At 45.8% G+C, this 24305-nt stretch overlaps 2 protein-coding genes across 2 annotated transcripts in view; both read left to right on the top strand.

Annotated features, from left to right (window-relative positions):
- The window catches only part of LOC135898513 (P2X purinoceptor 4-like), a 34483-nt gene extending 33511 nt beyond the window's left edge, over positions 1–972 (top strand). The window contains exon 11 of the mRNA XM_065427481.1: positions 783–972. Within this exon, the coding sequence (XP_065283553.1) occupies positions 783–818 (36 nt within the window). The 3' untranslated portion in view covers positions 819–972. The remainder of the gene's footprint in view (positions 1–782) is intronic.
- Positions 973–3200: 2228 nt separating this feature from the next.
- On the top strand, positions 3201–20030 carry LOC135898512 (P2X purinoceptor 4-like). The gene is made up of 11 exons (XM_065427479.2): positions 3201–3403; positions 4507–4690; positions 6675–6746; positions 6817–6901; positions 8330–8432; positions 9207–9296; positions 13637–13778; positions 14827–14957; positions 15932–16079; positions 16679–16780; positions 19402–20030. Exons 1-11 carry the CDS (start codon positions 3240–3242, stop codon positions 19525–19527), a joined length of 1347 nt encoding a protein of 448 aa, XP_065283551.1. The 5' UTR covers positions 3201–3239; the 3' UTR covers positions 19528–20030.
- Positions 20031–24305: the final 4275 nt, after the last annotated feature.

Here is a 24305-nt window from a genome sequence, read left to right as displayed (position 1 = left end):
AGCACTCCCCATACGTGGGCCGATGACGAACATAGTGCAATACTGGGCCCAACCGCGGCGGAAGTAAAGCAGGCGTTGAGCGCTCCGCATACGTGGGTCTATCCAAAGGTATCGCAATGCCGGGCCGACCCGCGGCGGAGGTGAACCAGGAGTTAAGCACTCCCCATACGTACACTCTCCAAACAAGAGCTTATTGGCGCAGCCCACCCCCCGGTTTCAGTAAGTACGCTCATAGCATTGTTATGGTTCACTTTGTGCGGCAATGAACGGAACAGATGCCAAACGCCTGGGACACGGCGTGCCTAATCGTCACGCACGTCATCATGAAAATACTTTTCCGTCGGGTGTGTTCGACGGGATTATGCGCGGAATGCGCAAATCTTACTCCAATCTGTTTTACGTTCAATCTGTCTGCGCCAAGGAGTGGTTTCCCTCCCATTACTTTCTGTGTGGCTTGACCTGACGTGGCCTACGTTCATCCCATCTACGCGAATGAGTGGTTCCCCTCCCATGACCCTCTGTGTGTGCTGACCCGACGTGTCCTGACTAAGCCCATTACTAAGCAGCAGCAGAGGATTAGGTTACCCGGATGGTGGAGGGTATAAGAAAGCCAGCGAGCCGCCACGTGTAGTGGCATCTCTGCCCTTGCGTGCAGGTGTACGCACGCTGGGCGTTTCTGTATTTTTTGTCCTGAAGCGCGCTGTTCACCCGTAATGATGTATTAAGCTTCTGCTACTTGTTTTTACATCACCTCGTCTTCCCTGCCTAACCCTCTCCGACAGGTCAACCTGGTTCGAGCTCCAAGCAGACGCTGTTGAAAGTCACAAAACCCCGGTCCCCATCACAGCATCCATCCATCCGCACCGGCGCCGGCCGTGCGGGTGGTCGAGCTCAGCGTTAGAAACCGTGACGCGTTGCTAATACGATTTCCAGGGAGGGTGAAAATGACGAGTGTGATATTTACTGCGCTTTCTCAATCCCGCGCGCATTGTACAGACACGGCCTCTCCCAAGCTTTTCTGTTCCTTATTCATACATCGTTCGACATATATTAAGAGCCGACAATATGCACACTATTAGCAGAATATATATACTGCTCCCAGTGATGGCGTTGAGTTGTCGACAAAAATAAAGAAAATGTCCGGTGCGTCGATTCTATTGAGCATGCAGTGCTTTGACCAAAAACCAACGCACGTGAACAACTGTACAATGCCTTCTTTCGTTTAGTCAAAATTTGAGCTACAAAGATGACTATAATAATCGTAGTACATATTATTATAGAAAGACAAACTTCGACGCGCCTGGCCCCTATCACGAGAACAAGTCGCAGCGGTATGTCCCAATATTTTCGCGAAGCTCTATAGACTTGGCAATTTTTATCTTAGCTGTAGCGGCAGCAATGTGTTGTCTGCGTCAGCTCCATTGTGAGGACAGCGATTATCGGGTCACTGCGGGCCGTGTAAAAAAGAAAAAAAAAGTATGGGGTCATATACTTTCAGCACGTGGCTACATATGAGGCGTCACCTTTCTCAAGTTTCTGTCTGAAATGCGTTCGACTGTCACCGCTGTTACTTCAACGAAGATCACAGAGTCGTTAAAATACGAGACGCCTCAAACATCGCCAATGGCATTTGGCTGTGCCCATGAGTGTTGGCTATCTTGTAAAGTGAAATAGCCAGGACAGCCAGATATTTTCCCTATATATGGCCAGGCTACAAAAAAAAAAAAATAGAGTCACAGGATACGAGGATGGCGTCAACGATGTTTTTGTAGTCGCCTTGCGCAAACGGTAGACTTTCCCTCTTTATTATTGATTCGCTAATTAGTCAGAATTAATTATTTTGATTAACAAGTACTTGCATGATTGCGTATGCTCGAATGTCAAATTGTGCATAGCATTCGAAAACATGCTTCAAACGTTTTGAGCTCGCTACGCTTTTCGCAGCGATATTTCCCACTTTTCAAAGTTGTGCCGCAAAACGCGAACAAGGACAAGTTAAAAATTAAATTATGGGGTTTTACGTGCCAAAACCACTTTCTGATTATGAGGCACGCCGTATTGGGGACTCCGGAAATTTCGACCAACTGGGGTTCTTTAACGCGTGCACCTAAATCTAAGTACACGGGTGTTTCTGTATTTCGCCCCCATCGAAATGCGGCCGCCGTGGCCGGGATTCGATCCCGCGACCTCGTGCTTAGCAGCCCAACACCATAGCCACTAAGCAACCACCGCGGGTGCACAAGGACAAGTGAGCGCCGGCCCGCATGGCCTGCGCGCCTTGCGCGCGTTCTCAAAAGTGGTTTGGAGTAACTTGCACGACTGTATACATGGCTGACTTGGTGGCAGCGTAAAAGTTACAAGGCAGTAGTATAAACAGCAATCAATATTTTTCATAATTTTTCTTTAGTTGCTTCGCTTCATATCGTGCTCGTTATCGCCACCCTAATATAAGCCAGTGCGCATTGATCTATAGCATGCAGCGTCACACAGATGCTTGCTTATTGTGCGCTTATAACAGCAGCCAACATTCTCGGATGATCACTTTCGGCAATACATCTCCATATTCTTTATGTAATCTATAGAATCATACTGCCCTGTATATGTTAGGCTCTTGATCAATAAGGAATCAACGGCGTAAGATAGTTTTAGCTTGTCCCCAAGCTTCTTACCGTTTGTGGTTTACAGGGCTACCGGAGAGGTGTGCGGTAGCAACAGTTCGCTGGTAGCGACATATAGTGGTGTTTCATCCAATGATTTATACCCGTTTTCGTGTTAGATGAGCGTTACTGCCGGGAAAAAAAAATTAAAAAGGGAACGTGCTCACGATTACGCCGCTGCCGAGAATTCGCAGCAGCGAAGAAGAATACACTTAATTACTGCAATAATAGCGCCGTGTTTTTCTGGCTGTGCTTTGAGCCACCAACCTAACCGCCATTTACGTCTCCGGTAACCCGCAAACAGTAAGAAGTTTGCGGACAAGCTAAAACTCTTATAGTGATTAAGGACTGACTGACAACTATACACAATTATGAACACGGGTGCATTGGGTTTATGTATTCTGAAGTCGTCCCTATGTACGGGCTCATTTTCTGATAGGTGACACTGTGAGCACAACGCCCCAACAAAATAAAAATGGTCGGTTCGGCGATAGACAGCGAGGTCACAAGGCGCGACGTTTCCTATCAGTGTCGTACGCGCTAGCGACTGCTTACTCCGTTGCGCGCATACACTCGCCAGACATGGACTTCACTGCGGCGTTGGCCGCCGTCGAATCGGCTACCGTCCATGTGTTCTCGACGTTTTTCTTCGAGTACCAGACGCTTAAGGTGGTCCAGATCGGCAACAGGAAGATTGGCCTGCTGAACCGGACCATACAGCTCGTCATCATAGGCTTCATCATAGGGTGCGGAGTCTTCGCTGAGGCAAGCACACTCTGGGCGCGACGGCGTGGTAGCGAGCTTCGCTGGGCAACGCGATCTATGATTGGTCGTGTCGATCACATAGAGCATGCTCTGGTGTCAATCGATGGAACGCTTTCGGGGACGCTGGATTTGCTTTTTTTGTGACGCAGTGGTCAGCATGTCTCCTCTATAGGGCATCTGGCATTCTGCCAATAGATTGACACTGAAAGTGGTACATCCGAGAGTGATCCGTGGGCAATATACAGCTTCTGATTGTTTCGAAGAGGAGAGAGGCTGTTTCGGTATTGGTAAAAAAAAAGACAAAACAAATTTCAGGAATTCACTTATGTGTTTCGCGTCACTTATCGGCTTGCTATGCGTGCCTATTGGAAACCGTATGAGCGTTAGCATAAGTCTGTTTCCCCATTTGTGTCGCTACATGTGTCATCTCCCTTTTTTCTTCCGTCGATATAAACGTCTCTCCCCCGCCCCCCCCCCCCCCCTAAATTTATTTGTGCCAGGGTACCTTGTATAAAATAAAACGACGTGCGACAACACGCGCACCCGCAGTGGTGGCTTGGCGGCTACGATATTGCGCTGCTAAGCATGAATTCGCGGCGGCCGTGTTTCGATGGGGGCGAAAGGCAAAAACGCCCGTGTCCCGTGTGGCCCGTGCATTGGAGTTAAAGACCCCCGGAGGTCAGCACTATTCCTGAGTCCCACACTACTGCGCGTATCATAATCAAATCGTTGTTATGGCACGTAAAACCCCAGAATTCATTCACAACACCCGACTGCCTGGCCACGCCCCGGTCAAGTGACCCCCCCCCCCCCCCCATCCAAATATATTGCCGGCTGCGCCACTGGCGACATGGCAGTGACCTCTTTCATTTCTATATAGTTAAGGTGGCAGCTTTGCTTCTCGACCAGTAGCGAAAATCTTATCAATTTATTTCTCTTACCATTGTGATAGCGATCACTGTTAGCTCGTAATTCTCGGGCAGAAGTGCTACGCGAGTGAGAGGAACTCGACGCCGCAGTTCCTGAGCACGGTGTCCGTTGTTAACCGACAGCTTTCGGTTCACAAACTACGTTCCTGGCGCAGGTACGCCCTGATCTACGAGAAGGGCTACCAGCGCTACAGTTCTTGCACGAGCGCTGTGACGGTGAAGGTGAAGGGCGCGCTGTCCACGGAGTCCCTCTCCGAGGACGCCTTCAAGCCGGCCCTCGGGGATACGCACCGCTACCGCAGGATGTGGGACAACGAGGACATCGTCGTACCGCCGCACGTGAGTGCTTAGGCTTTTGCTTCTTGTTGAAATGATGGGCAAGCGCAGCTATATACGTCGAGGAGACAATAAAGACGGATCTCAGGCTGGATTAGTAAATTGTTCTGACGCGCCATAAGCATCAGTCTTAGCGTGAACAGAGTCTTGGTGAGCCAGAAAAAAAGAGCATAACAAATGACTGGCGGAAATATCGAGCGCTGACCAATCGTTGAAAACAAAAGACTTTTCGGCTCTGCGCTACGCGGGGTTTTTGTACGTTGTGGACAAGGTCCCCGTAGTATACATATATATATGGGGCCGAAACTTCATTTATTTATTTTTAACGATTGGTCGGCGCTCGAAATTTCCCGCCATGAATGTTCCCGACCAGACGGGTTTCCGTCGATCCCAGGATCATCAGAAATAACTGTTGAAGTTCCTGCGTGTGATGTCATGAAAGTTGAACCACAGAGTTTGCTAAAAATAACTTCAGGAACAGCGTTTGCCTAGGCATTTAATAGTTCACCAATAAACAGTGATTGCATTTCATTCTAAAGGAACAAAGGACTCAAGCCAGTGAGTCTCGAGAATTTTTTTCCTGCACAGAAAGGGCAATCGCAAAAATACTTTGAAATCCATCACGTACATGCGCCGCAGTCCGGCCGCGTAATTCAAAAATGAAAAATTTGCCCTCGGTCTCTTCTAATAACTAACCTTTTAAAACAGTTATTTTTAGTCTAATAAATTCTGAAATTTTCGAAACTAATCTTCAATCTGTGTCCTTTTAAGCAGCATTTGCAATGCCCTTTTCTACCCGAACACCACGGCTGTGTCACTCCACATTCCGGGTTATGTACAAACACTGAAAAATGAAAATAATTAACGAACTTGCCAACACGAAAGCCGACTCGAACCACCCTTCATAGAAAATGAGAAAATAATTACAAAGGCGGACGCAAGTAGGAAGACAGGACGACTGCTCGCCCTGTCTGGTCTTCCTTCTTGTATTTTGTGCGCCACTGAAACTTTTCAATCAGCGACAGGAAACGGGCGAGCCCCTCTCCTAGTTCTCGACCACGATTCACTGACGCGACTTTCACCACAATGCACGTAGTTGCTCAAATATAATTCCGCGGTTCGATGCGCCAAAATTACAACCTGATTATGAGGCACGCCGCGTCGGGTGGCTCCGGATTAATTTTTACCCGCGGGGGTTCTTTACCGGACACCACCCGATGCACGGTACAAGAGCGTTTATTTGCATTCCGCCCACATCTGAGTACGGCCGCCACGTCCGGGATCGAACCTGCTACCTCGAGCTCGGTGTAGCGCAACGCCATAACCACAGGGCTACACCGCGTCAGGTCACGCAGTTACTGACGGGAACAGAGTGTCGTAACCGCGATTTGCAGGCCCTCGGTTCGATTCCCGCACTTCATGAAATTTTATTGCCACCATGATCTGTCTCCCACACAGAGCAACTACTATATAAACAGTGATCGCCGGTTTATTTACTGCAGCCCGAGCGAGCCCATTCTGTCCGAGTTAGGCCGAGCTGGAGTATACGCGGGCGCATCTGGTGGAGAGGAAGCTTGCAACCTCGCCTCCCTCGTGTAACCGTGCACTGGCCGGCCGACTCGTGTGGACTGTATAGCTTGAGTGTCACCGTTATTTTTACTCCGCTACACCGTTACGCAAGTGACAAAAAGAACAGAAACTGACAACATGTGCGTGACACACACGCGTGTGTGTGTCAGTTTCTCGTATTTCGTCCTTTGTTTAACTGTACAGCGCAGGGAACGGAACGATGTCACGCCAACTAACCCCAGTCGAACCCTTATTGATTAGCCAGAATCACAAATGTGCCTGCCGACAGTTCATTTTGTCTTATCCTCTCTACTGGTTTAGCCAAATAAATGACGCCCCAAGATCACAATGAAACTGATATCTGCAGAAGTACGTGTTCGATCGAGAATACAGTTCTCACCATTGCCATTAATTGCAGGACTCGAACCAGTTCTTCATTACGACGAACGTTATACTGACACCTAACCAGACTATAAGCACCTGTCCTGAGGTAAGCACAAAACGGAACGAAGGGCACTTTTCTTTGCGTCGCGGGCTTAAGGACATCCGTTGCGTTTCAGGAACTGAGCATCAAGCAGGCGAGATGCAAATCGGAGAACGACACCACAAGTTGCAAGAAAGGCGCCTCCCTGAGACGTGGACACGGTACGTATAGTGTATGCCGCTCGCCGCTACAGATGTTCGAGCAAGAACGCGGCAGATCGCAGCTCGACCTCGCCCGGCCGCTTCATGCGCCAGCCTGACGGTGAGGCGCGAACAGTCACGCCAAAACCAAAATGGGCGTCTGCGTGACAGTTTCGGCAGCTCAGCTTCGGTTTTATGAATGAAAATGGCAGCAATTCATTGCGCTGGAGAAATTAGCAGCGTCAACTCTTTGCCTAATTGGAATTGGTTCTCTAAACTCCTCGGATAGCGGGTTACAGTCCTTTCGTTGAGATCAATTGTCTGACTGCTTCACTAAAAAAACTAAGTCTAATATTCATAAGAACTCGTCTAATGACTGCCGCGAGTCATTTAAAATGTACGCCCCTGTGGTAAACGCAATCCCGAGGAAATTGTAGAATTATCGCATAATTCTGTTTATTTATTCAAAATTCACAACGCATCTTCTGAAACATCCTATATAGAGGGTATTCCACTCACCTGGGCCAAACATTAAAGATGTGCAAATGCTACGTAGCTGAACAGAACCAAGGTAATGGTGTTTGCCGTCGCATGGAGGTACTCAACCTGTTGTTGCATACCGCTTAATAACGCAATTAATGTTAAATAATTAATCAACTTAGATTAAAAGTGTCTATGAGAAAATTGTAGAGAAACATGGGAAACTTCCGATACAGTTTTTTGTTGCTCAATACGGGCTACATAAATGTGTTTTTCCGAGCGTGAAAGAAGTGAAACACCCTGTATATATGGTGAAGTGTCTGTGTGTGTCTCCCACGATCCACCTTTTCTCACAGTACACTCTCTCTCTCTCTCTCTCTCTCTCTCTCTCTCTCTATATATATATATATATATATATATATATATATATATATATATATATATATATAGAGAGAGAGAGAGAGAGAGAGAGAGATGTTACAGTTGGAATTGTTTACCTTTCTAGGGTGTGAGCTTTTCACCTCTAACAAACGTTATCGCTCAGCCCGGGACTCGCCTGCATGTATCGGAAGTGTCTAGAATGTTATCGATGGTTCTATCCACTGTCTGTTGTCATCAAACCTCGTGTAATCTGATTGCATGTCTGCGCGATGCGAATGGTGTAGAAATTTCTATAAGACACGCGAGCACCATCGATTACTCTGGAACGTTGGATTACTTGTTTATAAATGCTGACGCGCTTGACTGGCGAATGTGGTTTCGACACGATCGCCGACCATGTTCGCCGCCATCGCTGTGCTTTAATTAACTGTAGCCTGTTTTTGTGGGCACAGTTTCACCCAATAAAAATTACTTTTGTCATTCACAGTATTGCGACTGTGTTCTTTGCCGTCACTACTGCTCGCGTGCTCGTTGTACGCGTGCCCGCCTGTGACGTAATTAATGTACGGATTCCTTGGCATGACGCAGGCATCATGACGGGGCGCTGCGTAAGGGCGGCGCACCCCGAGGAAGACCAGTGCGTCTGCGAGATACGCGGCTGGTGCCCCGTGGAAAGGGACGTCCTGCCCTTGTAAGCAGCCTGTATACATGTCCGATTGTATGCTGTGCGCTCGTGTCTGCATTGCATCGCAATTACGTGCGGCCAGGCATCGGGAGACTGTGTGTGTTTGTGCACTTAAGATGACTTATAATTACGAACATTCGCGCACTTTTCGTGTTTTTCCCGGCCCCGCTGACCGTGTTTGATGACGCGTGCGCTTTGGGCGCTTGTGAATAGCATAAACTGCGTGTTCCGATTTTGTTCACCCCATAGAAAATAACTACGATGCACGTAACGCGCCCGTTTGACGGTGTACAGATAATAAAGTTGTGGTTTTAGCCCTCACGTTCTCCATATTTTTTGTCCTTGTCCTATAGTGAAATGTACCAGGGTGTTAAAACAAGGAAAAGGAACACGAAAAACACGTCGCCTTTTTCTTCTTCCTTATATTTTAGCGAATAAACCATGACTACATTCTTATTATTCGTCCATGCCTTGACAATCTTTTACATTTGACTCGTCAGAAGTGTTGCAGACCTAGCTCTTCATGACCCGTCAGCAGCACTGTTTTTCTTTTCTTTAGATAAATAGATGTCGCAGAGGCGTAACGCGAACGTATTTCAACGTTGTAGCCCCTTATTTGTGTATATATAAGCGGTATGACATTTACATACTTTTAATAAGGGCGTCATGGGTACATGTAATTTATATTTTAATACGGACAGTAATAAGCCACACCACGTTTTCGAACAAAACATTTTTTTTTATTATATATTCACATCTGTTTCTTCGTTCTCGTTCCAGGAAGAATGGGGCTGGACTCTTGACCGGCGTACGCAATTTTACGATTTTCATCAAAAACTACGTCCAGTTTCCTTTATTCAAAGTACGAAGGTAGGCATATATCGTCTCATCGGCTATACCGTATATATGGGACACGTATGTTTAAAGATTATCTTCACGGAAAGTGCTGCATATCCTCACTCCCTCCCTCTGTTTGCATGCGCTGTATATACGTATACATCATGTGACTGACCGCACGTTGTTGGCGTGCTTTTTTTTTTCCTTGATTATTTTTCCTGTCGACCAACTACGCTAATCGCGAAATTGCCTCTTGATATACGTACGTACATACATCGCGCGGAAACAGCTGGGATGCAGTAGCGCCCTACACTGGATGAAACAAAATTTCTTACGTGATGACATTGCACGACCGCATTGCTCACAGCACAAAGCTCAGGGGAGCAAGGGAGTGCCGTATTTTGTACTATATATATATATATATATATATATATATATATATATATATATATATATATATATATATATATATATATATATATATATATATATAATATGTTTTCTGAGGAGGACGAACATGTAGGACATGTAGGAAGGAATAGCACGAGGTCGCGCCTCCGCTATCGCAGTGATCGATCACGAGGCGGCACGAATGATAAGAAACATATGGAATCGCATGAAAATAATATTTACAAAATACGACACAGCAGCCATGCACGCGCGTGGCCGATATGTACGTTTATGGCCGATAAGACATCCGCGCCGTTTGCTAAGAACCGGTGCTATTGGCGAAGTTAAGAAAAATAACGCTGCAAAAGTCGTGACATGCAGTTGGTTAGGGTGACTGCATATAGTACTATGGCAGCGACTACCTCGGGGAGGACACGAGTCGTGGATTACGCGCGCGATTGCGTTAATCCCATGGACGCAGCCACGTATGTACCGATTCGGTTATTTGGCACACAAGAAGGTTCGCGAGTGCTGCGTCATCGGCATGTGCCTGCATTTCGGTTTACCGAGCCAGCGCACACCAAAACTACGACAAGTGCTTGGCTTTTACAGCGAAGCTGTTTATGCGGGCCCTGTGCCGTCGTCGTTGTCGGACTTCGCTAAAAAGGGCCCACATGACGTAGCAGGATACAATTGCAGCGCCCGCATCTCCAGTGATGGGCCTTGCGCCCAATATAGGGAGCTCTGGATTAGTGGTTCCGCACATTCCATCCCAGCTACAACTAGGGAAGACCACGAGTAGTGCGTACTCCTGAGGAAGAAGCTGCCGACCGCGGGCGTAAGCGAAAAAAAAAAGAAAAAAAAGGAAAAAGACGGAGCAACTTTCACGCGAAAAAAAAAATGCACGACAAAACACTGACAGTAACCTCCCGCCTGCAAAAAAAAAGGGGGGGGGGAACCCGCTGGGAGAACCGAAAAGAAAAATAACTTCTAAAGCACGCAAAAGCGAAAATGAAGTTAAAGAATGGTGAAACAAAAGATGGTACAATATATATACTGCTTGCGAAGTTTGACTTGCATGGTGTAACACTTGGTGTAATTAGCACAGTTCCGCTGTTCGACCATACCTTCACGGACTGGAGGGAGCGGTGATTTTTTTGCAGTGCGCGCTCGTATATATATATATAGATATATATATGACATGACATTGTCACATACCGCCACATTGTCGAATTCGCCATCGCGTCAGCTCTGCAGTAGAATTGCTCGCTGGGCAGGTTGGTGCGTCTTTACAGGAATGTGAACAGCGCAAACGACAAGGGACAATGGAAGGTGACGAAAGCAAGCGCCGATTCGCAACTATGATTCAGCTTGAAAGAACAGTGGCAATATAGCAAGGAAATCTAGCAAAATCGGGCTGTGAGCCGGAAGAAATCAAAACAAATGAAAACGAAATATAAGCGGAAAGCACGACATATACAAAGCGTATGAATCATATTACTGGCAGTCAAGATACGTTACTTCTTTTTCATGAATGGCGGCTGTATTGTTTTTTTTTTCCAGCTCAAAGTATGCGTATGCATATAGATTTCCTCCGCTGCATAGCCATTGCTCTTCTAGATTAAACTTCAGCAATTGCGAGTCAGCGCTCGTTTTCATCTTTCGCTGTCCCTTGCCGTTTGCGCTGATCACTTTCCTGCGAAGTTGCCAGCTTTGCAGTATATTTGGTGCTTCATGCTACGGACTCGTCTGGTTCGCTCAAAATGCCAACATTACAGAATACGCCGATGGAGCGGAATTTGACGGCGTTAGCACCCCGGGTATAAGAAGGACAATGGCGGGCCAGAGTATACAACGCGGCAAAACAGAAGCCTGTAGATATGAAAGCTTTTCACTGCGGCTCATCACAAATTTACAGTACAAATTTCACCGTGCATTAAAAAAGAAAACTATAGATACGTCTTCTTGAGGCATGATAGGCATTTATTTGAAAACGTGGAAAAGGGCGGACGCTCGTACATTCAGCAACCTCGCCTTTTTTTTTTTTTTTTTCCCCGCAGAGCAGTCGTCTGGAGCTCATATTGGCAGCGCGCCGTCGCATCGTGACACAGCGGTTTCCGAACGCGCGTGAAGGCGACCTGCAGTATAGTGCCGGCAGACGTGCGGTCGCTTGGCTCGTCTGGCATGACTCGGCACTATCCTGTGCCGAGTCACGCCCATCGACGTGCCTTCGCGTGCCGTCTGCTGCGGCGGCTTCACGCGAAACGATATTCCGGAGCGTACGTGGCACCTTTATTTCAGAGGCCGATTCCGCGCTGTCAAGTAACGCGGAAAATGAAACAAGGGACTCAAGCGTTTCTGTGATGTAATAACGAACGCGTTCCTTGGCACAAAGCAAATGGTAAACGGAAGAGAGCGCAGGAGCCACGGGAATGCCCTTAGCTATACCGCTGCTTTTTCTTTATTTGCAACTATACATTCTTAAAACGGTTGCACCCTTTGGGGTGTATATTTGTCCCACAACAATAATCGTCATCTGCTTAGCTTGAGTTTCCTTGTTGAAAAGTCGGCGCTCGCTACTTTCCTGTCAAGAATGCTGCGTCACACTACGCACATGCCGTTCGTGACTGGGAAGTACCGGGCTCGCAGCGTTAAAGAAAGGAAACGCGGGCAAGACAGATGACGATTATTGTTGTGGGACAAGATGAGGCCCAAAAGGTGTAAATTTTTCTAAGAGTGTAGTATACAGAATTTAAAAACGCCTGTGGCAGATAGCGTAATTCTGATCCTCGAAGTGGATTACTCGAAGAGGTGAACTTTACTGGCACATGAAATCAAAATGCATAATCGGCTATAAGTAAAAAAAAAAATCACTAAATAATTTTTATCTAAGTACGTTAGGGCTATATTGAAATGTATGAGTTGTCGCTAATAAGCCTGCAAGGCGTGTCTACTTAGAACGGATTCTCAGGACGGCACCAGTTCCGAGACCAAATACATTGGAGTTGCGGTTACTTTAGTGATTAATTGCATAAAACGACGGTTTATTAATAAAGTGAGTGGAACACGCTGCATTTTGGATCAAGTTTGGCCGCCCATATCTCGAAACCGGTGCCATCCTCAGAATTCGTTCCAAGTCGACAAGCCGTGCAAGCTCACCGGCAACAATTGGTAATTTGCAATATATTGACCGCGAAATAATTAGTAAAAACGTATTGTTCGTGAAATTAGGTAATTACTCGATTATAAATTTAGATTTGTCGTGCATGTACGCATCATCGAGTAATCCAGTTCAAGGATTAAAATTGTGCTATCTCCCACAGGCGAGTATTTTAAAATTCTATAAACAATATATATATATATATATACTTTATATATTTCAAAGGTGATTTCGTTCGTTTGTCTCGTTCTTTTCTCTTTTTTTTAACCACAACCCTTTTCTTTTTGCACATTTCGGGAAGTGCGCCCGTGGAGAACGTGAATGGCCTTGAGCTGCTGTGAGCATTTCCCACAGTTCCCAAGAAAGTCTCTTGCGTTTCTTTTATTTATTTATTTATTTATTTATTTATTTATTTGTTTATTTATTTATAGCCTTCTTTCCTAGTTTATACCCATAACAAGCTGGCGTGAATCGTGTCAATCAGTATCAAGCTATATCTGGGCGTGTAATTTTGATCAATGGGATGTCGAACATAACTGAAGTGTGGTTGTTGTAATCTATAGTTTTTTTTTTTCCATCTCGGACTGTTCTTAGCCGACTCGTTCGACCTTATAGTGTAACTGTCACAAGTGAGCTGCGCTGCAACTCGTTCCCGCCGCAGCTTTACGAGCGCACGGCCTACAAATGTCGTGCTGTCCGGGTGGGACTATACGAAGGAAGACATGAAGTACATTGTCACAATGGGCGACTTCAGATGCGCGATCTTCGGGGAAGGTGTACGCGGGTGTTCCACTTGTGAGTTGGCCGACTGCTCGACACGCAGGCGCAACATCCCCGACCGGGTGAACGCGTCGTACCTGAGGTCCTGCCTTCACGAGGCCAGCAAGTCGTCTCTCTGTCCGATTTTCCGCATCGGCGACATGGTCGAACAGGCTGGCGCGGACTTTGACACGATGGCGCGAAAGGTGCCTTTTTTCTGTTTCTTCTATTGTTATGACATGAAAAAGAAATTCCGAGCACCGATCGAACACCTTGCCTCTATTTCAAAAGGAGGGATAATACCAAATCGCATCGACGCGGCACCCAAGGGGCTGCTACATTCTTAAGCAAAATTGCACCCTTTTGCCACACAACGATAATGGTCATCTGTCTTGTCCGCATTTCCTATCTTTAACGCGGCGAGCCCGATATTTCCAAGTCACGAACTGCATGCCCGTTATCAGCATGCCAGAGCATTCTCGACAGGAATGTAGCGAGCGCAGCGTTTTCAAGGGAGGAAACGCAAGCAACACAGATGACGATTATCGAATATATACCTCAAAGGGTGTGCATTTTCTGAAGAGCGTACAGCCCAGGATCAGCAAACATGCGTCATAATCATGCCCCGAATGCACCCACTGTACGCGTATTAATAGTACCTCCGGTACTTCCTTGAGCCGTTTGCGTCTGGAGTACGCAGGCCTGATGGATCGGTCGATCGATCGACTGATTGATTTTAGAGAGACTTAAGCGAAAGCTGCAAGGCGAGGTTAAGTGACCTTAACGCGGATGCTGCTCCAAATGACTATGAAAGATCGAAAATAACGGAACATATTGCAAAAGTCGTAAAGGATAAACTACAGCATAATAATAAGGAATGAATATTAAAAACGAAAATTGTATAAAGCATGCAATCACACTTAAATAAAAAAGAAAAAAAAAGGTATCAGGGCACAGATATGTACGAAATGGAGAAAGGTCCTAAAGAGATACATCTGCAGTTGTGAGAGAAGATCGTAAAGTGTGTGACCACCTGAATTTTCTTATTGAATCTGAATTTAAATGCACGAGCATTACCGTATTAGGCCTCACCCACTATACGGTTGCTCTGTACACGGTTACGGCGCTCTGCACAAGGTCGCGGGTTCGGTGGCCCCGATGAGGGCGGAATATGTCGTCGTCGCGCAGGCACGATGAATGGCGAAGTTATGAATGATGCATTCTGCTCCGTCACCACTCCATTACACATTCCAGGGCGGGGTGATACAGATCATGATCACCTGGGACTGCGACCTCGACTACGATCCCAAGCACTGCCTTCCCGACTACTCCTTCCTGAGATTGGACGACCCGGACGCCAGGGTTGCACAAGGCTTCAACTTCAGGTCACTATTTATTAACAGTTCACACGGGAAGCTGACAGCAACAACAGTTTGATGGGAGCGAGAAGAGTTCTCCTTCTCTTGCTACAGAATTCAACTGGTGGCCGGTGGTGTCAAACAACAACAACAACAACAACAACAACAACAGGAATCCACAAAGTGACAAAGGGCCGCATGGAACGCTTATAAGACTCGTTTATTTCCGGCGCATTTTTGCGCGCTCGGCGCCAGCGACCGAATCTATGTATACAAGCAGCAACACTCATTTGAAAGCTGTGTCATCAGCAATGATCATTGCCAAGATGTATAGCAGACGCAAATGTGTGCTTTCGCGCACTTTCTGTCGGTGTGAAAGGGAGAAAAAAGACAAAAAGTATTAAGTGACAAAGTAGCGTGCATGGGGCCATCAGTGAAACGTGATGTTTTCGAAGCTAAGCTACTAAAAAATTATCGTGTTTTACGTGCCAAAACCACTTTATGATTATGAGGCACGCCGTAGGGTGACTCCGGAAATGTTTATAACCTGGGGTTCTATAACGTGCACCTAAATCGAAGTACACGGATGTTTTCGCATTTCGCCCCCATCGTAATGAGGCCGCCGTAGCAGGGATTCAATGCCGCGACTTCGCGCTTAGCAGCCCAGCACCATAGCCATTAAGCAACCACAGTGGGTGAAGATAAGCTACCTTATTTTCTTACGAGCCGTAGGCCAGAAAACCAATGTGAGGAGTGACCTCGTTAGTCTTTGCTAATTGATTGGCATAGAATAATAAGAGTCATGCGTAAGGGATCTGTGAACAATACAATAACGCTTATGTAATTTACGTAGCTCAAGGTGAAGGCAGTGTCAAAACATAAACACTTAAATGTATTGTAATGGCACTATAACTAATTATCGCGCCCACAGATGTAATTGACAGCGTTAATGGCCGGTCCCGTCATTGTTTCGAATTAAACCAAGCGAACGCATTGTGCAGGTATGCCAAGTACTACAGCGAGACTACCCGGAGCTTGGTCAAGGCATACGGCATCAACTTCGTCGTGCTGGTGCGAGGCGAGGCGGGTAGAACGAGCATCATCCCCATAGCTGTCACACTTGGCTCGGGGCTCGGCCTGCTCGCGGTGGTGAGAAATCCCGCATCCCGTCATCCAGGATCGGACACTGTTCGCCCGATCGTTCGAAGAACGAGAGGGATTGCTTGCAAGTTTGCAATGTCGTAACGTCGATCGTAACGCATGCGCCATGATGTTGCTTCAAGAAAGCAAACTGTTTGCAGAGTAATTAAATGCGCAAAACCAGAACAGCTTGCGAAAGTGTGTGCAGCGTCGTCGTCTATACCACACACATCTCAGGGTTCGGTCGGCGCCGACATTGTTACTGCACAATATCGCGACAGGTCCAGTCTTATGCACTTCCTTTAAGGTAACTTTCTTGAATATGTACAACTTCCTTGAACGGGGCCTGTAGTTACATAAAATGCAACTCCCTCAGCTGCGCCTCAAGCTCTGCTCGCAGCTCACAAGCGTTCACGGTGAGCGTAACATATCTGGCAACAAGCTGGCGTAATTTTTTTAGCGACGGCTGAGATCGTTTTGTGAGGCTTATAGCGCGTTAAAAAGACAAGGACGAAAGTGAGACGTGACACACACAGGCGCTAACTTGCAACAATATTTATTTCGAGCAAGGGACCCATACATAGATCGTTTGATGCCTCCGTACGCAGGCTACCGTGCTGTGCGACTTCGTGGCTGTCCACTTCGACAAAAGGAAAAAACTCTACAAAGCCAAGAAATTCAAGTTTGTCTCGAAGAGGGACAGTTGCAACGTAAGCGACCTTCCAGTGTCTCACATTAGTGCCAATATCATTTCTAGGGAGAAGCTTCCACTGCCTTAGTGAGCTTCCCCTCTCTCTCGAAAAAAAAAAATATATAGAATCAACTCAGCATCATTTTAGGACGAGAACAAAGAAGGAATACACCAAAAGCAACGAAGTTTGTCTTATGAACTGGAACGCTTCTTTAAAGCCAATGACACCTTATATATATATATATATATATATATATATATATATGAACGAGAAGAAAGGGGGTTAACCGAGGGGCTCGATTTTTATTAGTCAGTTTTTTCATCCACTTTAATTTCCATTAATTTATCGTTTCTTTATTTCATTTATTAAGCACAAGTAATTTCCCCTATGTTGTCCTTGGTGTCAGTGCTTGTTGGCTTCTTATGTATATATATATATATATATATATATATATATATATATATATATATATATATATATATATATATATATATATATATATAGTTATAGTTATTAAAAACATGAGGCTGTCTGTTTCCGTCCTGTATACATATATATAGAAGCCCATGTATTGACAACGGACGGGAATTCCAAAATATTTACAACTTCACTGTGAACTACGTAATTGCGACAAGTGGATGAAACTCGATGTAACGTTAGAGCCGTCTTAGCGACTAATTGTCACATAATTTGTTTCGGTATGTTTTTGATAAAACAAGAGTTACAAACGTTTTCTGTAACCATACCCCCTCCGTATTCACAGCAGACGGGAATTCTGTAAGGTTTACAACTTCACTGTGAAGTAACTAATTATGACAAATAAATGAAACTTGCCATAATGATAGAGTTGTCTTAGCGGCCAATTTCAGTATGATTTTTTCCCGAGACACCTTCATTAGATTGAGAGCTATTCGCGAGAAACTGGACGAAATTTTTTTCGTGTCGACGCGACGCGCAGACGGACGGAAATCGACCACCGCTGGAGGCTGCGCTGTAAAAAAAAAAAAAAGAAAAAAAGAGGGAAATCATTGAATGGTAGCAGGGTACGTTTCGGGCGGCCCGGACACATTTACAAGACCATATATTGCGTATACCAGTGGATGGGAGGAAAACGTGGACGGGACGGGTTTGCCTGCAGAGATATATGCATGACCTGACTGCGGCATGTAGATGATTATCGCTTTCTTTACTTCATACCCGCGTCCATGGTAACATGAGGAAGCAACGTACTTTATCGTACCGTCCATCACTCTGCACGCATCCGATTTAGTTCTACAGGCATGCATGGCGTTCTCAAACAATACTTTGCGAATAACTTCGTTCGACGTGACGAACGGCAAAGAGCAGTGTCAATGCAGTCATTTACTCGCGTTGCCTGCACTCCGTCCTCTATTGCAGTAATTAAATGACATTACCGCTATTGACATGCAGTATAAGGGCCTACAGTAAAGAGTTGATGTTTATCACGAATTCGGAAGTTTGTCACGAATAATTTACGCGGGCAAAACACCATCGGGAAGCGCGTCAGATCACGTCTGCAGTGATAAATCCGATGCTCAGCGCGAAATTTCGTCAGCATAACTTCACGTGCCACCATTGCGAAGAGCCACCCTCTTCAGCGGCTCCGTTCTGCCTATTCGACGTGCAAAAGTTGAAATCCCAAAACGAAACACGGGCCGGACGAGACAGACCTGGTGGCGATCCGAGAGCGCGGCCTCTAGAGTTCGGGTGGTAGAGCCCACACACAGGCGTGCGCATGTCGTCAGAGGGCGGCTATATCAAGTGGGGCGGAAGGGGGCAGCCGACACCCCAATATTTTCTCCCCCCCCCCTTTCCACCATGTAGTGCCAAGTGATAGGGTGCCCTCGCGAATCCCCAACGAAAACAGAGTATCATGTACTGCCCCCCCCCGCCCCCTCCCCCCACCCCACAGCATTGATTACATTCCAGCAAAACCATTTGTCACGGCCGCTAATATCGCGAAAGGAATAGGATTTTTTTTTTCTTTTGCAAGAAAACATATGGGTAGACCGAGCAATATTTTTTCCTTCCTGTTGTACGAGGACATACAGTCTAGCTAACTTTTTCCAGAGGTTGCTAACTTTTTCCAGAAGTTAAAAATATGCGAATGCCACGTAACTGGATAGAACCAAGGTAATGTTGTTTGGCGTCGCTTGGAGATGCTCAGATTATCTTTTTCGTTCTACCTGAATACATTACTAGTACTAATTTCTTAATCAACTTCTCAAATATTATAATTACATGAAAAGTGTCAATTGGAAATTTGTAGAGCGACACGAAAAACTCCCGATATAGCTTTCTTGCTCAATACGTGCTACATAAAATTGTTTTTGAGAGCGTGAAAGAAGCCCGCGAATACACGCAAAATCCCTCTAGCGGCACATTATCGTGTGCGATAAACCACGTTGCTATAGCGCCGAGTCTTTTGTCTTCTCTGTCGTATTGCGTGCCCTGTTTGCGCTCCATATCACGTGATGTAATGCCAACTAGCCAATCGTTCTTGTGTTTTCTCTATATAGCCGCGACTGTAGATTTATTTGCGTCTGCGTCTCTCTCGTGCCGCTCCGTTTTGTCGGTGTGCTGTCATCGACCTGTCTCCGATATTTGTCCTTCCACAGTTGAAGGTGCCCTGTCCCGACTTGGGTGGGTCGAGACTCAAGCGCCGGAGCCAGGTGCCCTTCCTGCGGGCCCAGAGATCCGCCAGCAGTACGGACAGCCGGCCCTCGCAAGAAGACAGCAGTTGACTGATCCGCGGAATGATACCCAGCATGTACCGATAACTAAAATGTATACTGGCACCTTGGAACGCTGTCGATCGACATGTAGCCTTTCGCGGGCGGTGTCGGTCGCGTGTCACCTCGCCGTGATTGATGAGGGGTTGCGAGGTACACACACACACACACACACACACACACACACACACACACACACACACACACACACACACACACACACACACAAACGCGCGCGCGCGGTAGACATGCCGACACACGCACGGTGCGAAATGTGTGTTGCGCTCCGTGTGTCGCCTTGTCCTTCTTCTTGAGCTCCGTCCCTCTGCGCTACGCAATCCGATTAAATGTTTTCGTTTCCCCCCAACCCCAAGCAGACCGTGAGCGTGACTTTTCGTTGGTGTTTTTCGAAATGTGCGAGTTGACTTGCCATACATAATACACATATACTGCTTTTATTTTCAATTTCAACACATCTTCGAAATAAAGTATCGGTTGTAGCGGTTGCATCATCATCATCATCATTATCAATCATCATCATCAGCCTGGTTACGCCCACTGCAGGGCAAAGGCCTCTCCCATACTCCTCCAACAACCCGGTCATGCACTAATTGTGGCCATGTCGTCCCTGCAAACTTCTTAATCTCATCCGCCCACCTAACTTTCTGCCGCCCCCTGCTACGCTTCCCTTCCCTTGGAATCTAGTCCGTAACCGTTAATGACCATCGGTTATCTTCCCTCCTCATTACATGTCCTGCCCATGCCCATTTCTTTTTCTTGATTTCAACTAAGATGTCATTAACTCGCGTTTGTTCCCTCACCCAATCTGCTCTTTTCTTATCCCTTAGCGTTACACTGGCCATCATTCTTCTTTCCATAGCTCGTTGCGTCGTCCTCAATTTAAGTAGAACCCTTTTCGTAAGCCTCCGGGTTTCTGCACCGTAGGTGAGTACTGGTAAGACACAGCTATTATACACTTTTCTCTTGAGGGATAATGGCAACCTGCTGTTCATGATCTGAAAATGCCTGCAAAACGCACCCCAGCCCATTCTTATTCTTCTGATTATTTCAGTCTCATGATCCGGATCCGCCGTCACTACCTGCCCTAAGTAGATGTATTTCCTTAACATTTCCAGTGCCTCGCTACCTATTGTAAATTGCTGTTCTCTTCCGAGACTGTTAAACATTAATTTAGTTTTGTCCAGATTAATTTTTAGACCCACTCTTCTGCTTTGCCTCTCCAGGTCAGTGAGCATGCATTGCAATTGGTCCCCTGAGTTACTAAGCAAGGCAATATCAGCAGCGAATCGCAAGTTACTAAGGTATTCTCCATTAACGTTTATCCCCATTTCTTCCCAATCCACGTCTCTGAATACCTCCTGTAAACACGCTGTGAATAGCATTGGAGAGATCGTATCTCCCTGCCTGACGCCTTTCTTTATTGGGATTTTGTTGCTTTCTTTATGGAGGACTACGGTGGCTGTGGAGCCGCTATAGATATCTTTCAGTATTTTTACATACGGCTAGTCTACACCCCGATTCCGTAATGCCTCCATGACTGCTGAGGTTTCGACAGAATCAAGCTGTATATAAGGGTTGGTTATATTCCGCACATTTCTCTATCACCTGATTGATAGTGTGAATATGGTCTATTGTTGAGTAGCCTTTACGGAATCCTGCCTGGTCCTTTGCTTGACAGAAGTCTAAAGTGTTCCTGATTCTATTTGCGATTACCTTAGTAAATAGTTTGTAGGCAACTGACAGTAAGCTGATCGGTCTATAATTTTTCAAGTCTTTGGCATCCCCTTTCTTATGGATTAGGATTATGTTAGCGTTCTTCCAAGATTCCGGTACGCTCGAGGTCATGAGGCATTGCGTATACAGGGTGGCCAGTTTCTCTAGAACAATCTGCCCACCATCCTTCAACAAATCTGCTGTTACCTGATCCTCCCCAGCTGCCTTCCCCCATTGCATATCTCCCAAGGCTTCCTTTACTTCTTCCGGCGTTACGTGTGGGATTTCGAATTCCTTTAGACTATTTTCTCTTCCATTATCGTCGTGGGTGCCACTGGTACTGTACAAATCTCTATAGAACTCCTCAGCCACTTGAACTATCTCATCCATATATTAGTAATGATATTGCCGGCTTTGTCTCTTAACGCATACATCTGATTCTTGCCGATTCCTAGTTTCTTCTTCACTGCTTTTAGACTTCCTCCATTCCTAAGAGCATGTTCAATTCTATCCATATTATACTTCCTTATGTCAGCTGTCTAACGCTTGTTGATTAACTTCGAAAGTTCTGCCAGTTCTATTCTAGCTGTAGGGTTAGATGCTTTCATGCATTGACGTTTCTTGATCAGATCTTTCGTCTCCTGCGATAGTTTACTGGTATCCTGCCTAACGGAGTTACCACCGACTTCCATTGCACACTCCTTAATGATGCCCACAAGATTGTCGTTCATTGCTTCAACACTAGGGTCCTCTTCCTGAGTTAAAGCCGAATACCTGTTCTGTAGCTTGATCTGGAATTCCTCTATTTTCCCTATTACCGCTAACTCATTGATCGGCTTCTTATGTACCAGTTTCTTCCGTTCCCTTCTCAGGTCTAGGCTAATTCGAGTTCTTACCATCCTATGGTCACTGCAGCGCACCTTGCTGAGCACGTCCACATCTTGTATGATGCCACGGTTAGCGCAGAGTATGAAGTCTATTTCATTTCTAGTCTCGCCGTTCGGGCTCCTCCACGTCCACTTTCGGCTGTCACGCTTGCGGAAGGTATTCGCTATCCGCATATTATTCTGTTCCGCAAACTCTACTAATAACTCTCCCCTGCCATTCCTAGTGCCTATGCCATATTCCCCCACTGCCTTGTCTCCAGCCTGCTTCTTGCCTACTTTGGCATTAAAGTCGCCCATTAGCATAGTGTATTTTGTTTTCACTCTACCCATCGCCGATTCGACGTCTTCATAGAAGCTTTCGACTTCCTGGATGTAGGGGCGTAGACCTGTACAACCTTCATTTTGTACCTCTTATTAAGTTTCACAACGAGACCTGCCACCCTCTCGTTAATGCTATAGAATTCATGTACGTTACCAGCTTTATTCTTATTAATTAGGAATCCGACTCCTAGTTCTCGTCTCTCCGCTAAGCCCCGGTAGCACAGGACGTGCCCGCTTTTTAGCACTGTATATGCTTCTTTTGTCCTCCTAACTTCACTGAGCCCTATTATATCCCATTTACTGCCCTCTAATTCCTCCAATAGCACTGCTAGACTTGCCTCACTAGATAACGTTCTAGCGTTAACCGAATTGCCAGGTTCATATTCCAATGCCGGCCTGTCCGCAGGTCAGCTTAATCCTTGCTAATTAATAACACCTTCTTGACTTCAACCAGTGAACTTGCCACGTATGTTGCAGGATTGAAGTTTAGGGAAAACAGGGAGAATGCGGGAGTTGGAAATTCAATGTGATGAGCAAAACGAGAACAAGGTGAAAGCTTTCGCCTTGTGCTCTCGTTTTGCTCATAGGATTGAAGTTTATCACTTACAAAGACCACTACATCTTGCTAAAGTGTCGTACAAACAGCCGAATGTCTCATTTTGGTAGAGCGAAGCGGGCTTTGACACCCGTCCTCAATTTGATAGGACATGCGAAATGACCTTGAAATAGGAGTGTTCGGCAAGCTTAGCATAGGTTCTAAGCTTAGCAATTAACAAAGTATGGGGTTATTCCACGCGAAACATCCCAGGCCCCAAAAGTGACCATCGCCGATTCTCTCGGGAAAATTGGGATAGTTGGTGACTGCGTGAATTAGGTTTCACCGAAGTACTTTTCTCGAAATGAATTTTTTGGGTGACGTAAGCGCATCTTGAAGTTTCCGCAAAGAAGCAAAAGTTGGTTGGAAGCACGATTGAGGGTATTTTCTTTTTTAATCAAGTGTTCAACTAGATACAATGGCAAATCTTATTTTAGGATGTTCTCCTGGCGTGGTTCTTTCACGTAACGTCATAGGTGAACACATTTATGAATTTTCCGCGTTTAATTGACTCAGCAACAAACAAAAAATTGTGTGCTTTCAGAACTCTTTTTTTTTTTTTTGTCTAAACAACGTTAGCGTGTCAGCTACAATATGATCGTGCCATTTTTTTTACCGTTGCCATAGCTATGCTAAAAACAATATTCGACTATGAAATCAATTTTTCAGGAAATTACTTCCAAATTTGGGAAAAAGTCATTTTCTGGCGGTTTTCAGACCCAAGTCAAGCGTTGAGGCCTTCCAGACAAATAAATATACGTTAGCGTAACTATGTTATATAAAACAAATGTTGTTGTTTTTTTTAAGAAGATTATGTTAGTGAAACCTCATTCACACAATCACCAATTGACAAGCGCAATTTTTTCAAAAATAGTCGCCGATGGTCACTTTTGAGGTCTGGGACATTTCGTGTGGAATGACCCAGTACTAAAACTTACTTAATTATCTGATTAAATAACGCAGTTCGTTGAAATGACGCCACCAGCCACAGGTCCTATTCTTTCTTTCTTTTTTATTTTCGATCTGTGAGGCAACCACACTAGTAGCCTCGCTTTTCACTAGTTGTCCCTGTTCGATGGGGGCGAAATGCGAAAACACCCGTGGTGCTTTGATTTAGGTGCACGTTAAAGAACCCCAGGTGGCCCAAATTTCCGGAGTACCCCACTACGACGTGCCTCATAATCAGAAACTCGTTTTGGCACGTAAAACCCCATAATTTAATTTTGTATTACTAGTGTATGTATACTATTTCG

The sequence above is a fragment of the Dermacentor albipictus genome, chromosome 2 (genome assembly GCF_038994185.2).
Source record: "Dermacentor albipictus isolate Rhodes 1998 colony chromosome 2, USDA_Dalb.pri_finalv2, whole genome shotgun sequence".
NCBI lineage: Eukaryota > Metazoa > Arthropoda > Arachnida > Ixodida > Ixodidae > Dermacentor > Dermacentor albipictus.
This window is presented reverse-complemented; position numbering and strand designations above follow the sequence as displayed.